General features: G+C 38.7%; 1 protein-coding gene across 1 annotated transcript; it reads right to left on the reverse strand.

Moving 5' to 3' along the window:
- Window positions 1-1733: 1733 nt before the first annotated feature.
- LOC149309310 (receptor activity-modifying protein 1-like) lies at window positions 1734-11878 on the reverse strand. The gene is made up of 5 exons (XM_089532182.1): window positions 11862-11878; window positions 10281-10319; window positions 7546-7572; window positions 5496-5637; window positions 1734-3531 (listed from the first exon to the last, which is right to left on the reverse strand). Exons 3-5 carry the CDS (start codon window positions 7562-7564, stop codon window positions 3294-3296), a joined length of 399 nt encoding a protein of 132 aa, XP_089388308.1. The 5' UTR covers window positions 7565-7572; window positions 10281-10319; window positions 11862-11878; the 3' UTR covers window positions 1734-3293.
- Window positions 11879-14898: the final 3020 nt, after the last annotated feature.

Raw genomic sequence — 14898 nt, forward strand, 5'->3', positions numbered from 1 at the left:
AGAAACCACCCAGCAAGATGGCTCTCTCCCATCCCCATCACCCCAAAGCACTTTGTGTTTTCAGAGGGGTGTGTATGTGAAATGATTTTGCTCAGACTGTGTAAGCAGGCTGCTCTCCCTCCCACTCTCTGGGCCACATCTGGAATGGATCATAGGTTGGATGGAGTCCAGACCTGTCAGCACCTTTGATGCTGCTTGCTGAGGTCACGGCGGCTGGATCGAAGCCTTCAGTTAAACACTTGCCAGTCACAAACACACCCACTAGAGCCAGAACATCCTTCACATTTGAAAAGGCCAATTAGCCCTTTCTGGCAGATTCAGCTGGACCTGCAGAAGCTATCCCTCCCTCTTGCTGTATTTGCCTCCATGTCTTGTTCCTAAGCAATCATTGGGGGGGGGGGGGGAGGAGTTGTGAACAAACCTGGTGCAGCATTTCTTTCAAAATGTACACTACATCCTTCCTGGTTTGAATGAAGGATCACAAAATTCAGACAGGGAAATGTAAATTACAGAGGCTACATCAGCTCGCAAGCAAACAAAAACAGTGCGATAACAGTTTTACTGTCAGCCCTCGGTATCCATGGATTCTTTATCCATGGATTCACGCATCCATGGTTTGAAAATATTCAAAAACATATAAAGTCCAAAAAGAAAACCTCCATTTTGTCATTTTATATAAGGGACACCATTTTACTATCCACTGTATTTAATGGGACTTGAACATCAATGGATTTTGTTATCCACGGGGTTTTTAGAATCAGCCTCAATGGATACCAAGGGTTCATGGTATTTTATTCAGATTAAAATCTCAAGTTTCTAAATCTCAGTAAATTGGATCTTCCTTTTACTCCCTGTCCTAGTTCCTCACTGCTGAAACAAGCTGAGTAATAATTGCTGCTCACAAAATCACTGAAATAATTAAAGAACTAGCTGCCAAACATTTCAGCTTGTTTAACATCATCCCCGAGAGACAATGTATTCTCTACTATCCTTGGATTTCTCCACTGCAGTATCATTCTTATTCAACTGTGGCCCAAAGATTCAACTCATGGGAGTTATTCTGAGCTGAACAGTTACAACAAAGAAAGATTTTTTCTTATTAGCTTTCATTACTCTAACATAGCAACTATAGCAAAAAATGAAATCTATAATAAAAAAAAAACATGTGCTTGTCTATCAGAGCCATAAGGTCCAAGACAATGGAATCTGGGCATCTGAAACATGGCAAGGATACTAAGGGGATTCAGGTGTGCTCCCTGGGCTTTATTTGCTTTTAAAATGCATTGGTGTGTGTGGCCCAAAATACCATCTTAAGTCATTAGGTAGCAAACTTTCCTAACCTATGCATAGGTTTCAAGTCTATTCAGTTTGAAGCACACTTCTGCTGTGAGACAGTTTACTGTTCACAAGCATGGAGTAAACAGACCCATCCCCAGGACTCTAAATATATACCATGCCAGTGTGCATGACTAGGTATCCCGCTGGCTGTGACTTCATTCACACAAAGCAGGCACACTGTGTTCAGCTATGACATAAAGGCATAATGTTGCTTTAAGAATTTAAGTGTATTAAACTCTGGGCTATCCTGCATCATACAAAACTGGATACTTTCACTGGTCAAGAAATGGAACAAGACATGTTGTTGTTATTTTTAAAACAAAACATATTTATCAAGTAAATATTAAACTACAAAATAAAGAGGCAAACAATTTATATTTCATAAGCTTGTTCACAAAGATAGAAAACAAAAATTGGATAGGTTCTGCCGTCCACTCAAATGTATACATACATCTTAAGTGTTACAAAGCATATGTCATTTTTTCATCTTGATAACTCTTTTCATCTTTTTTATTTCAGGTTCAAGAATTTGGACCTAACTAGGGCGCAAACAGTGGCTAGCAGCTTCCCTGATAGTGGGGGCAGTGGATTCATTCCAGGTTTAACCCTGAACTTTAAAGGAGCTGTTCAAGATGCTGGGGCATATCCCACTGAATACATTTAATTCTTTTAAGATTTGGACTAAAACTGATAGCAAATCCACTACCTCTCTCAAAAGGAAGCTATCACTGGCAGAATGGCCATCTATCCTTTAGTGATGACATGTGTCTATGTCAGAAACTGGAAACTTAGGAACCACATCTCAAGAGCCAAAATCCAGTTTTGGAAAGATCTTGGGAGAGGCATCATAGCAGTAGGCAAGATTACGTATACAGTATGGGATCAAAGCAAAATGGATGGGTTTAGATGTAATTCTAATCAGTCTAGACATTTCCACAGTAAGCATAAAAAGCAAAGTAGGAGAAGCTTATGCCGTAGGCTCCCTATCCTTGTAGTAATTAGAATGTCTTTTCAGTCCAAGTTCTGTTTCAAGATGAAGGACCAGAAGCATCGAGGGCTGTGGCCTTGAATATGTGCCTAGAATAAATACACGATGAAATAATACTAAAGCTAAAGCTTTAAAAGCATAATTAAACAGTTATGAGAGTGGGATAAGATACAAAAAGATGCAAATCATGACCCTCACCCTTCAAAGAGCTATGTGATGTTATGCAGGTCTTCCAAGTCTTTAAAGTAATCAGTATTGGCATACGAAAGCAATAAATCTACTTGCCAAAATTGAACAACTCAGTACAAAAGTTTTATTCTAAGGTTTAGGTTGGATTGGATTGGGTTTTTGAACTGGTGGTTCTTCAAAATTTAGGATTCTCCAGAATATGTCTATATCTTCCTCTTGCTCTTCCAAGGCCCATTTCTACTGGAAGCAACCATCTGAGTTTGCAATTTAAGGGAGGGATTGTGCAATCTGGGGCTTTTTAAAACACACACATTCAACTTAATATACCACATTGAGAAGACACATGAAGAAAGGAGTGCAAGGGGAAAAGAACAGGGGAGAAGCCACAGTCCATCTAAAATCTGTTCCAGAAAACAGTTTGCACATGTAAATAACATTTCAGAAGACCTAAAATTTAGAAAAGGTAGCTATATAAATGATGTGCTTAGAGTACTGGAAAATCCCGAAAGTAAAAAGTGGCCAATTTTGTCCACTTTCTGTGCAGCTTAATGTTGGATTAATGCTCAAAGCCCCTGATGTGACTGAAAACAATCCCACTTTTGCGGGATTTGTCTAGTTTCAGTGCAGGTTAATTTCAGAGTAATGCTCAGTGCATTTGAAAATGATCCCGCTTTTGTGGATTTAAATTCTGTTTCTGCGTGGGATTTGGCCAGTTCTCTCCCATGTGATAAACAAGAGTTTTCCACAGTAAAGCAGTCTGCAGTGCAGGTTCAGTCCTTCAGGCCTTGCGGAGTACGAGCACAACAGAGATGGGCACCAGGCAGACAGTCAAGGAAGTCAAGATGATGACAGTTCCTAAGGGTGGCTGGGGGGCAGTGGTACTGGGGGACAAGGAGCAGCTGGCAAAGTACTCGGCATGGATTCTCACAAAAAAGGCATCCAGGGTGGGGCTGGACAAGGGGCAGCCCATACCTTCAGCCAGCAGCCCAGTACAGAGAGCAAGTTCACCATACATACTGTAGAAAGAGAAAACAGAAGAATTGTGAAGGGTGGCACAGACAAATGCTGCTCAGTTTAAGCAAGGCCTCTTGCGTCAAACTGCTCTTTACAACTGGAAAAGGTCTCTTCTCCCTATCTATTTTCTCATTGGCATCTATTAGTTCTGCAAAACCTTTTCTGAACCCAAGCAATTAATGTTTTTATAAATATTTCTTTTGAAGCCAGGTACTTGGACTCAGGTTTGTTTTGTTTTTGAAAGCCAGGAGAATATCCGGATAAGGAAGGGTCAAAAAGTATCAACCAGCAACTTTACATTGTAAAGTGGCACAAATCATGAATCTCGATAAGCTCTTAATTAGGGAATATATGATGTTCATTTGTGTTGTTTGCAGTTATGTGTTTTCAAGATAACGCCAACTTACAGCAATCTTATCCGACAGGGCCTTGTTGGCAAGATTTATTTAGAGATAGTTTGCACTGCCTTCCTCTGAGAGTGTGTGATTTGCCCACAACCACCCAGTGGATTTCCATGATTGAACAGGGATTTAACTCTGGTATCGTAGAATCCTAATATTTTTTTAAAAAACACCAGCACTCAAACCACCACACTATAAAAGGTACTTATGGGAGGCATTTTAAATGCTCCAGGAATGTCTATAATGTGTCTCAAATAGATGCAAACATATCCTACACTTTTCTTGTTGTACATGAGATATATAGATAGTGGATTTATTGCATGGTGCTCTATTAAGGATATAGCTCAGACTCTAGTTTCTGCCCCTCTCACTATATCCCAGGTGCATCCCCGCTTCCAGGAGCGCTCTGACAGCCATTTTCTTAACTCAGAAAACTCCCAAATCTGAAAAGACCCGCAAGGAGCGCTCCTAGAAGCGGGAATGGACCCGGGATGTATTCAGGCAGCAGATTCGATAGCAAAAGCCGTCTGATAACATCAGGATGCTGCCTGAATTAGGATTTAAACTGGAGTGAGATAAATTGATTTAATAGTCAATGCAATAAGCTCCTCAGTGTCTGTGTGTGATCTGGATCAGAAGTGCAACAGGGAGGAAAGAGTTACAGTCTTGTCGTCCACACCTTTTGCTATGGTCCTGATCTGGACCTGGAGGACCCTGCACATTCTTCAGTGTAGTAAAATAAAAAAGACATTCAGGTTATCTTTACTTTAGCCTGACTACAACTATGCTACAGGTCTGGAAAACAGGGATGTGAGCTCTTGTTTTTTTTTTTTTTTTAATCTAGCATATTTCTCCAGATGTGGTATGCAAGCAAAAGAAAACAGAAACACATTAAAAGCTTATTGTAGAGCGGACTTTCCTCTTGTGACTTGCATATATATGTGTGTGCGTTCGTCTTTTGGGGAACACATGGAACAGTCTATGTCAGATTAAAGGCCTACTTAGTCCAACGTTCCGTTTCCACTGTGGCCAACCAGATGGGAAAACCACAAACAAGGCATGAGGACACCAGGTCTAACCCACCCCACTTACATTCCCCAGCAACTGGTATTATAGAAAGAATTCATCTTTGTCTACATAAAGTAATTCCAAATTTGACTAAAATGCTCAGCAATAATAAAGAAACTCCCCTTCGGAGCTAGCACATACGCAGAATTTGTGTATATGATGCCTAAAGCTTTTTGTAGGAAAAAGTGTCCAAGAAACTGTAGTAATGGCTAATATTATCATAGTTGCCATCATAATTATAATTGATCATCAATTACACACACACATATACATGCATGCATACATACATATTAAATAAACCACCATAATTATCAGTAGTGTGTGTGACTCCCCTCTTTCTACCTTTGTCTTTCTGATAATTTAAGATTGGCTCCTTCATCTATTTTATTTGGTTCTTTGCGTAATCTCATTAAACAAACAAATCAACCTTTTTTTAAAAAAAAAATGAAAACCTCTTTGAAATCAGGAAACAAGCTTGCCCCGCAAATGCCTATTACCTTCCAACTGTTTCCCAGAGGCAGCGGTTGCTCTCCTCTGTAGCCACAATGGCAGCATGAAACTTGGGCCAGCAATACAAAGCTATCCAATCATAGTAGGCATCTCCACAGTCATTGACCTGGTCCTCCTCTTCAAAAGGCTCTAGCAAGAGAAGGAAAGGTCAGTCACAGGAAAATGGAAAGAAGCTAGAATGCTTTGGGTAGTCCACTACTTTGAGACACTATCTCTACAGATGAGTACATTATATATTATGTATATTATGTCTGTATATCTTTACATTTGACATTCAAATTACCTTTGATCCTTTCTTTTATTAACAACACTAGAAAACAGCATTCTGGGGTGAATGTACAGCACAGGTCTCAACTCCAGTTTGAGCTATTTCTGCTTGAGTTTGACTCCTCTGAGGCCACACACATTGTTTTTAATCCAATTTAGAACCAAGACAACAAGGCTCTATCAGAGCTCGTAAATTAGCTTAAGGGAATGTATCCACTGTGGTCATGTGTTGGCTGTATCAGATTATTTTGCTCACATTGGAGTGGAACTTGTGGCAGCCACAATGTATTGATTTATTTGGTTTCCTACTTGCATGTGCTTATTCACATATCTGCAGGGTTATCAAAACATCAGTTAAAGGCAAGTAAGCAATTGTGGGTGTGCAGAACTGTGGATACGTGAAGATTCAAAGTTTTGCAGACATCTGACATAAAAACAAAACAAAAAGTGGTGCGGGCTCCCTACCACTATAGATTCCAAACAGGTACATGATCTCATGTGGCAGGAATGATCAGATGCCCCACCAATGATCCCACAAAGGTAGGCCACCTCTTGACACCTCCCTATTCATTCCTTCATCCTCTCCCCCTAATTTCACGCCATCCCAAACCAAGTGGCAAGATGCATAAAATAATCCAGGTCTTCCCCAAAAACATAGATTATGGATTAACGCTTAAAACTCGTTTTTAGGCATAGAAAAGACAGGTTGGAGATACTCATCAGAATGGGATGAGTATCATGTGCCATTCTAAGATTGACGTCAGGATAAGGTTGCATTATTTTCTCCTGGTTTATTCAGATCTCATTTTAGATTCTAGTAAATGCAGGCATTATATTTGGACAGGATGCACAGAAAGATTTATATCATCTATCAAATCCTCTAACCACATTCAGCATATATGCTTGTCTGTTTCCACTGGCTAATTTATGCTGTAGTAAATAGGGGCAACAGGACCTGTCCCCACATGTGATATTATTTCCTGCTTCCTTTCAATGTCAGCAACATTCAGATGTGGCATACTGAATACTGCAGATACTACAAAGCATAAGGTAGCGTCTCTCGTAGTGTTTAAGTTATGTCTACCATTTGTTGAAGCGGAAGAGAATTCCAACACAAATTCTAGCAAGTTTAGGTTTTACACTGGCATAATTTAGAGGACACAATGAAGAACAGTGTGCAAATACACCAAAATAAACCATTTATTTATAACAATATACTTTGTGCCCTGTATGAAAAAATCATAGTAGAACAGAGGAGCCTCAGCACTTGCAAATTTTCTTTTTAAATGTAATTCATTATGTTTTTCATTAGAGAGTCACCACCAAAGTTATTGTCATTAATTTTGAAAAAAATTAATAACTAACTTGTTTTGTTACTCACTAAGTTATTTATTGCTTATTTATTTCTTGGGTGGGAGACTTAATAAGAGTCACATGCATGTGAAAAATTCTGCTGAAATGAAAACATTGTTTGCTACATCCAAAACGTGAAGGTATCCCCACTAGCTGTTATTTTGAAACTGTGACTTTATATATCCTAATAATAATAATAATAATAATAATAATAATTAGTTACAGGTAATTGTCCTGCTTGTAATTCGTTCCTTGCAAGTTCCAAGCACAGGTGGAGATGAAGGCTGAACAGACAATTTTGGAATGCAGTTCTCATAAGCCAGCAGTTAGTAGCATTTAATAGGATTGGGGTCCAACATTAGGGTTCTTATGCAAAACTTTTAAGGTAAGATCCGGGAAGAGAAGATTATTACTCACCTTCTTCCTCTGGATACATGTAGGAAACTAGAAGGGGAAGATAAATGTTAGTCTACGAAGGGCAGAGGATGTGTTAAGAGTAATAGAGCTGATTTAGGGACAGCCTCTTTGTCTCAACTTTTAATTTTTTGAGGAAAAGTACAATATATTTAAAGGAGAGGAACTGTCAGGCCTGTTTATCTCCTTTGTATATGCACAGTAGGTTAAGTTTAGGTTACTTACTCACGGATAAAATTTCATTTATTTCAGTCAGTCTACTCTAATTATTACTAAGTCTGTACCCAATCAAATCTGTCCTCTAACTATTGGTTTGGGGAGCTGACAAAGGTTAAGAGGGAAAGATTTCACACGCTTCATCTTTCCACCATGTAGCAGAATGATTATACTATATTTGTACCATAATACACTACAAGAAGCCTAAATGTTGTCCCTCAGAAGCTCCCTAAGATGACATGACAGAGACCCTTTCACACCACACAGTTTTGGTGCTATCATTCAACTTTAACTGCCATGGCAACATCCTATAGATTCTTGGGGTTTCAAGTTTAGGGAGGGGTAGAACTGCCAGCCAGTGCTTTAGTAACTCAGCAAACTACAAATCCCAGGATCCCATAGGATGCAGGTGTGGTGGTTAAAATAGGATTTAGTGCTGTAATAATGCAGCGTGAAAAGGCAGAAAGGGATTATCCTGGCTCAGATTTAAGGTCTGCAGAGACAAACATCTCAGGGGCAGGATACAATCTGAAAATTCAGGAATCTGAAAAATCCTCTTAAAACCATTCATGTTAGAGGCCATCAGAACAACTCAGGCTAATAAGCTCTGCAGTTATTTTACATGTTGTGCAATTGAATTTCTTCCTTTTCTTCTTATCTAAAAAAATGTAAATGTGTGTATACCTTTCTCCACAGTGCTCAGTGAGTAATTTATAAAAAATCTATTCCTCCTCTCAAACATATTTTTGTGTAAAGGAAGAAGCCAGCAACTACCTTCCTTCCCAAGGCAAATACCCCATGGTTGTGACACTCCATCATACTACACAATTATAGGGCTACAAACTTTATCAACCTGGCAAAAAAGATGCTCCTATCAATACTGCACGATCCTAGGATTATTATCACATGCAATACTGTGATTATCCCACAATGATCCCATTAATAGAGGAATGTTAGTGCTGCTTTTTATTCACATGATTTTCCATGAATAAAAAGCAGTACTAACATTCCTCTTTATTCACAAGATAATCGTGGGATAATTGTGATGCCGTGTGATATCCGGGATGCTCCCACATGATACTGATGGGAGCATCCCGCTATGCTGCTTTTTTTTTTTTTTGCCAGTGTGATAAAGTCCCATGACTCTACTCCAACTATCATGGCAACAACCTACAGTACCTTAGGATTTGTAGTTTAGGGAGGGGTAATATGGCATAGTGGCTTGAGTGTTGGACTACAAGTCTGGAGACCAGGGTTCAATTCCCAGCTCGGCCATGATACCCGCTGGGCAACCTTGGGCAAGTCTCGTGCTCTCAGCCTCAGGGGAAGGCAATGACAAACCTCCTCTGAACAAATCTTGCCAAGAAAACCTCATGATAGTGATAAAATATCTTAACATTGCCATAATTCAGGAATGACTTGAACACACATAACAAATTTAGAATTCTCAGACAGAAAACAATAGTGCCTCACTAAATTACAAACCCAGGATTCCACAGGATGTTACTTTGACAATTATGTGGAATCATAATGCTATAACTGTGTCAAAGGGACTGAATTTTAAACCACAGCCAGTTCTGGAATCCTTTGCAATTTAAAAAGCAGGGGTCAGGCATGCAGAAACAGGGAACTGAAACATTTCTGCTGCTTCTAACTCAATGTCTCTATTAGGAATTTATTGTTTTCTTAGGTGGTGTAATAGTACTACATTTTCTTTTTGGGATTCACGAGTCTTTCACAGCTCCTTGGCAGGAAGAAATTCAATAGGTGAAGCCTTTTATCTGGAGACAACAAAAATACTGTAGCTGCTAAACTGCTTGCAGTACAGTTTGTGTCTTTGGTCATTCATTATCTCAGTTTATACTCTGCTTTTCCATAATATAGTGCAGTTATATTATATTATATTATAAAATTATAGCCTTTCTGCCAACACACACTCAAACATGCACATGTACATACCCTTCCAAGCCTTGCCTGTGTCACCTCTATAATGTCACCAGGGCCCGTCCTGTGATTAAAGCCAGATGTCGCCTACTGATGAACAGAATGCTTTTGTGCTATTTGCAAAGCCCAGGCATAGAAATTAAAGTGAATCAACAATAAATAAAATACAAAGCGCAACAGTGGTTGTTGTTGCAACAGACAGCAGCACAAAGGTCTCATGGTTAAATCCATTTTTGGTTCAGCAACTTTGGTAAGACTAGTGACTTGATTCCATAGTTTTCAATCCAGTTATTCAAATAACACTTAAAATGTTGGTAATAGCAGGAAATTCTGGAAACAACTAGGGAAAAGAAGGAAGCAGGTTACACGTTTTTGACTTAGCCCTGGGTCCCTAGCCATTGGAGACCTGGTGCAAATGCTCAACTTGAACCACTGATCATCTGGTCCTGTCTGTGATGTCACATTAACCTAAGAGATGGGAGAATAGCTCTGGGAAAAAGAAGGAAAGGCAATAGTATACATTCAACACAATCCTGCCTTGCTGGTTCCTAACATACAAATATAGGTTTCTCTCTTACTTTCATCTTCAAGATCACTGTAGGTCAGGTCTGTGCATCCTGAAGAAAAGAAAAGAAAGTTTGGAGCAAGGACAATGAAAGAAGTTTACACACACACACAAAACTTACTTAAGGCTCTCCCAGTAGGATCCCTGCCAATTCATAACAGCTCAGTCTGTTCCTTCCTTGTGGATGTTTGTGCAGCTGCTGGAAGGGCAAGGGGCTCTCTTCCTCCTCTTGTTTGGGTTGCTTTGAAGCCTGCTCTAGTGACAACAGGGGGCTTCCTTGCCCTTCGCTCTGCCCTACTTGTGACCCCAGACCCACAGCAAATGATCCCCAAGGCAAGCTAACCTGGAAGGTGGTGGTGGCATCCACCAGGTGTCCATAAGCTCAAGAGGTTCCTGAAGCCAAGGTGACTTTATGGTTTGTAGTGATCTAATGTAATTGGGTCCAGAAATAGGAAACCAATAGTAAATGTAATTGGATCCAGAAATAGGAAACAATAGTAAATGTACCGGTGCCAAGTAAAATAGCCTGGCAGATGTCAATCCAATTCCCAAAGATAAATAAAATGACCTTACAAACCACCATTCTCTATGTTTGTTGTTGTTATTATTATTATTATTACATTTAAGTTTATTTATATCCCGCCTTCCTCCCGGTACAGGGGCTCAAGGCGGCATACAAATTTAAAACAGTCCAAGTTAAAACACTATAAAACCTGCAAAATCCAAATTTAAAAAACAAACAATTCCAACAATTAAAAACATTACACTATTAAACATTAATGTTAAAAACTCGTTAAAAACAAAACAGCATCCCTGTCATGTGAACGCCTGGCGGCATCGTGTATGAGCAATTCAAGTTCACACATTCAAATGAGGGAAACCTCCATTGAAGAAAACATTTTTGCAGTCAGTTGTTCCAAATGTGTGCTACTTTGGAATCAAAGCTAATGACTTTGTAGGATTCCAATCATACAATTTTAATTTAACACATATCATATATAAGTTTCCAAGGTGTCATAATTGTCACCCAAGTAAAGATGGTAGCAATTAGAGTACCGTAAATGCAGTAGCAAAATAATTATCATTTACTATACTGTACTCTTGATAATTCCTGAGGGTGCTTAACTACATAGTAGTTGTGGTGGTTGAATTTTGCCAGATCATTTCAAGGGGTCGTTCAGTCCCCCTGATTAATCTCAAGAGGAGGCTGAAAGAATGCTCCCCGCCAAGCACACAAAAAACACACAAAAAAACACCATGAGGCTATCTATAACTTACAGTAGAATATAAAGATATAGCCGTGTTAGTTAGTAGAGAGATGCACCAAAGAAAGAAACTGGCAGCATGCGCTTTCATAGACTTCACTCTACTTCCTCAGATGCACTTGAGGAAGTAGACTGAAGTCTACAAAAGCTCATGCTGCCAATGTCTGTCTTTCAGTTAGTCCCAAAGGTGCTAAAAGATCTCTCTATGTACATATAACTTACAGTCTTTACCTCCATTCAAAAGAAAACATGAGTATTACTTCTGACCAATTAAATAACTAACTACAGTACTGTAGTTTGCAAGAACTAACCAAAGGAGTTTGGCTTACCTGTGTAGAAAAGTAAAACTATGGTAGAAAACACGAGAGGATACTGGCGTGTAAAAGACATTCTTATCATCAGGTTTAGAGAGAAATATAGCTTCTCTCTCTCATATATGGTTCTCTGAGACCCCTATGGCCTGCATGTTTTAGTTAGGCATTTGGCAATGCTTCAGCCAATAAGAGGGAATTTTTCATCCTTGGATGTGGGTCTAATGAAAACAAGACCATTTGTTGTACACTTGAGAAATGTACATACAGGTCGAGGCTTCCTTACCCAAAATGCTTAGGACCAGAAGTATTTTGGAATTTGGATGTACTTTATTTATTTATTCCAGAATATACGTGTTCTGTACATGTACATGAGATGTTCTTGAGATGGGACTCAGGTATAAACAAAAAAAATCATGTATGTTTCGTATATACCTTATACAAATAATCTGAAAATAATTTTACGTAACATTTTAAAAATAATGTTGTAAATGAAATAAAGTCTGTGTACCATGAACCATCAGAAAGCAAAAGTGTCACTACCTCAGCCACCCACAAAAAAGGTGTTGGTTTTTGGAATATTTAGGAATTTCAAATAAGGGAGACTCAATCTGTATTGTGAAATAACAAGCAAGTGGCATGAATGAATGAATGAATGAATGAATGAATGGGTGTAGGTGAGGGAGAGATTCAGGGGGTTCAAGCCCCTAATTTCAGCAGTCTGGATTGGTTATGGTAACCTCCACACAAGTTTAGAAACTGTGATTTTGTTTATAATTACCAGGGTGAGCCTTGCATTTTTATCCCAGTTCTAGGCTGGAAAGATTTTCAGTCCTCAGGGCACATGTACTCTTTGAACAATTGAAAATGTTCTACAGATACCAAAATCCAACATAAAATTAGGCATGTTTAAACAAATTGTGAGCTTTTCACATAAATCTGTATTGGATTATGGTTTATTCTTTTGGGTTATTTTTTGTTGGATTATCTTTTATTTCACAGAGACTTCTGTGGTATGCTAGTTATAAACTTGGTACTTCCTTCCATTGTCTATCCAAGATACTATGCAAATATTTTCCTCTCCAGCTGTGAAACCAAAAGCATACTGTAAATGTGTCAACCACAATTTTTATGAAACATACATTATTATTGTGAAGTCAAAGGCTTTCATGGCCGGCATCCATAGTTTTTTGCGGGGTTTTTGGGCTGAAGATGCCCAGCCACAGATGCTGACGAAACGTCAAGAGTAAACTCTTCTAGAACATGGCCACATAGCCCAAAAAAACCACAAAAAATATACATTATTATTATTTTTGCTTAGATTTGAGTCCCATCTCAAATCTATCTCATTAGTTATATCAAGGCAGAAATAAGCAAAAAATAGCTTTGAATCCAATAAGAACAATTCTATAAGCAGTAAGCAATGAAGAGAAGAAAAGTTCTATCTAGCACATGAACTCCCTGTGTATCCCAATGAGTGCAACATGAGCTCAACTTCATGGGAACTTGGTTGGTTGCTCTCCAGTCGTAACCCATCATAGCCAAGTCCCAGCACCAAAGCAAATGGAGGTTCAAGTTTCTTAAGGGTTGGAGTAACCACCCTTAACCTGGCACTCTGTGGGGCAGGGCTTTAAAACATAAGCTAGCAAAAGAGTACTCCTGTTGCAGGGTTAGGAGGTATTGTACTTATGCTGTCCTTAAAAACACAGTGCACAGTCAGTTCACTCTTTGTAATTACAACATAGGTTCTGTCTCTTTACTTGCAGTGCTATATGCCTTGTTCCCTGCAGTGGTACAGCCAGTTTATCTGCAGTACTTTTGGGTATTGCAAGTAAATATGTATACGGGTATGTTAAAAACAGTGTCTGTTGAAAGTCTCTCATCCATAGGGTCACCATAGATTTGGCATGATTCAAGGTATGCATATAGGTAAAATATGACCATATGACTATTTAGTGAAAGGAAAGGTATTATGGAAGTACAGTAAATTATAATGACTGATTTAATTATTGATTTAATATTCTTAGCTTTATACTATTTTTTCTATTAGCAGTTCATAGTACATGCCACAATACCCTTTGGTTGTTTTTGCAGACAGAATACTTCCACGTTTATGGTGTATTTGCTTTCTATATCGGTCTATTTGCTTTCTATATAGGCTGTCCAGGGATGTGAATGTATACCATTGTCTATTCAGTTACCATAAGAGTATGTCTGCAATGAACCAACTACTGGCTTCACAAAATTTAGTTAGCAGTTCTGCTTCATTTTTTAATCCTAGGTCAAATTCTCAAAAAATATTGATTCTGATATTTCATACTTTTGATTTCCCAGTCAATTGTGATTAGCAACATGTCTTATTATTTGGATATATGATCAATTTCTTCCTGGACATCTGCACAGAATGCTTTAAGGGTTTGGCCACATCATGAGAAAGGTATGATAGAAGAGAAGGTCAAGAAACAAGTTAGCATTAATAATGAGGACAAAAAGCAGTCAGGGAATATAGTATAATGCACAATCTGACCAAATAATATCAGTAAGGCAAAACAGAAAATGCATCACTATAACCATAGTCTGAGTCTATGCTTCAACTACAGAGGTAGGTTAAGCGTTATTGCTCAATTTCTGGTAAAAATAATTTTTAGGGGTAATAACCACCTGTTATGGGTTTGCATTAAAAACACTATTTTCCTGTGTTTCTGTGTTTTTTATTGAAACTCCATTCCAAATGTTACAGCAATTAAAAAAAAAGTCTTTAATCTGTAATAACCTAATTGGCTTTTTTGACTAATTCCCAATACTATGACGAGAGATTGGAACCTAAGTTTTATGTAGTGTTTAGGTTTAACAAACGAAACAACGGAAATCAAATAATTATGAGGGACATCGGGGGTGCCAAAATATTTCTTGCGTAGCTAGGATGGCCAAATACACACAGCCGGCCCTGTCTCTAAGAACCTCAAGGTCCTCCAGGGCAACTCTGTGGTCAACGTCCAGACACTGACCATAGGACTGCACTGGAAGAGCTACAAAGGCCTAGTTGAGTGTTCTT

This window comes from Sceloporus occidentalis, unplaced genomic scaffold, assembly GCF_023333645.1.
Source record: "Sceloporus occidentalis isolate IW3139 unplaced genomic scaffold, rSceOcc1.0.p SCAF_7, whole genome shotgun sequence".
Taxonomy (NCBI): domain Eukaryota; kingdom Metazoa; phylum Chordata; class Lepidosauria; order Squamata; family Phrynosomatidae; genus Sceloporus; species Sceloporus occidentalis.

Bases quoted from the DNA above. Each gene is read 5' to 3' on its own strand.
- LOC149309310 (XM_089532182.1), bottom strand. The intron at 3,532-5,495 runs GTAATAGGCATT...CTCTTTCTACAG, and splicing joins CTCTGGGAAACAGTTGGAAG to TATGTATGGTGAACTTGCTC.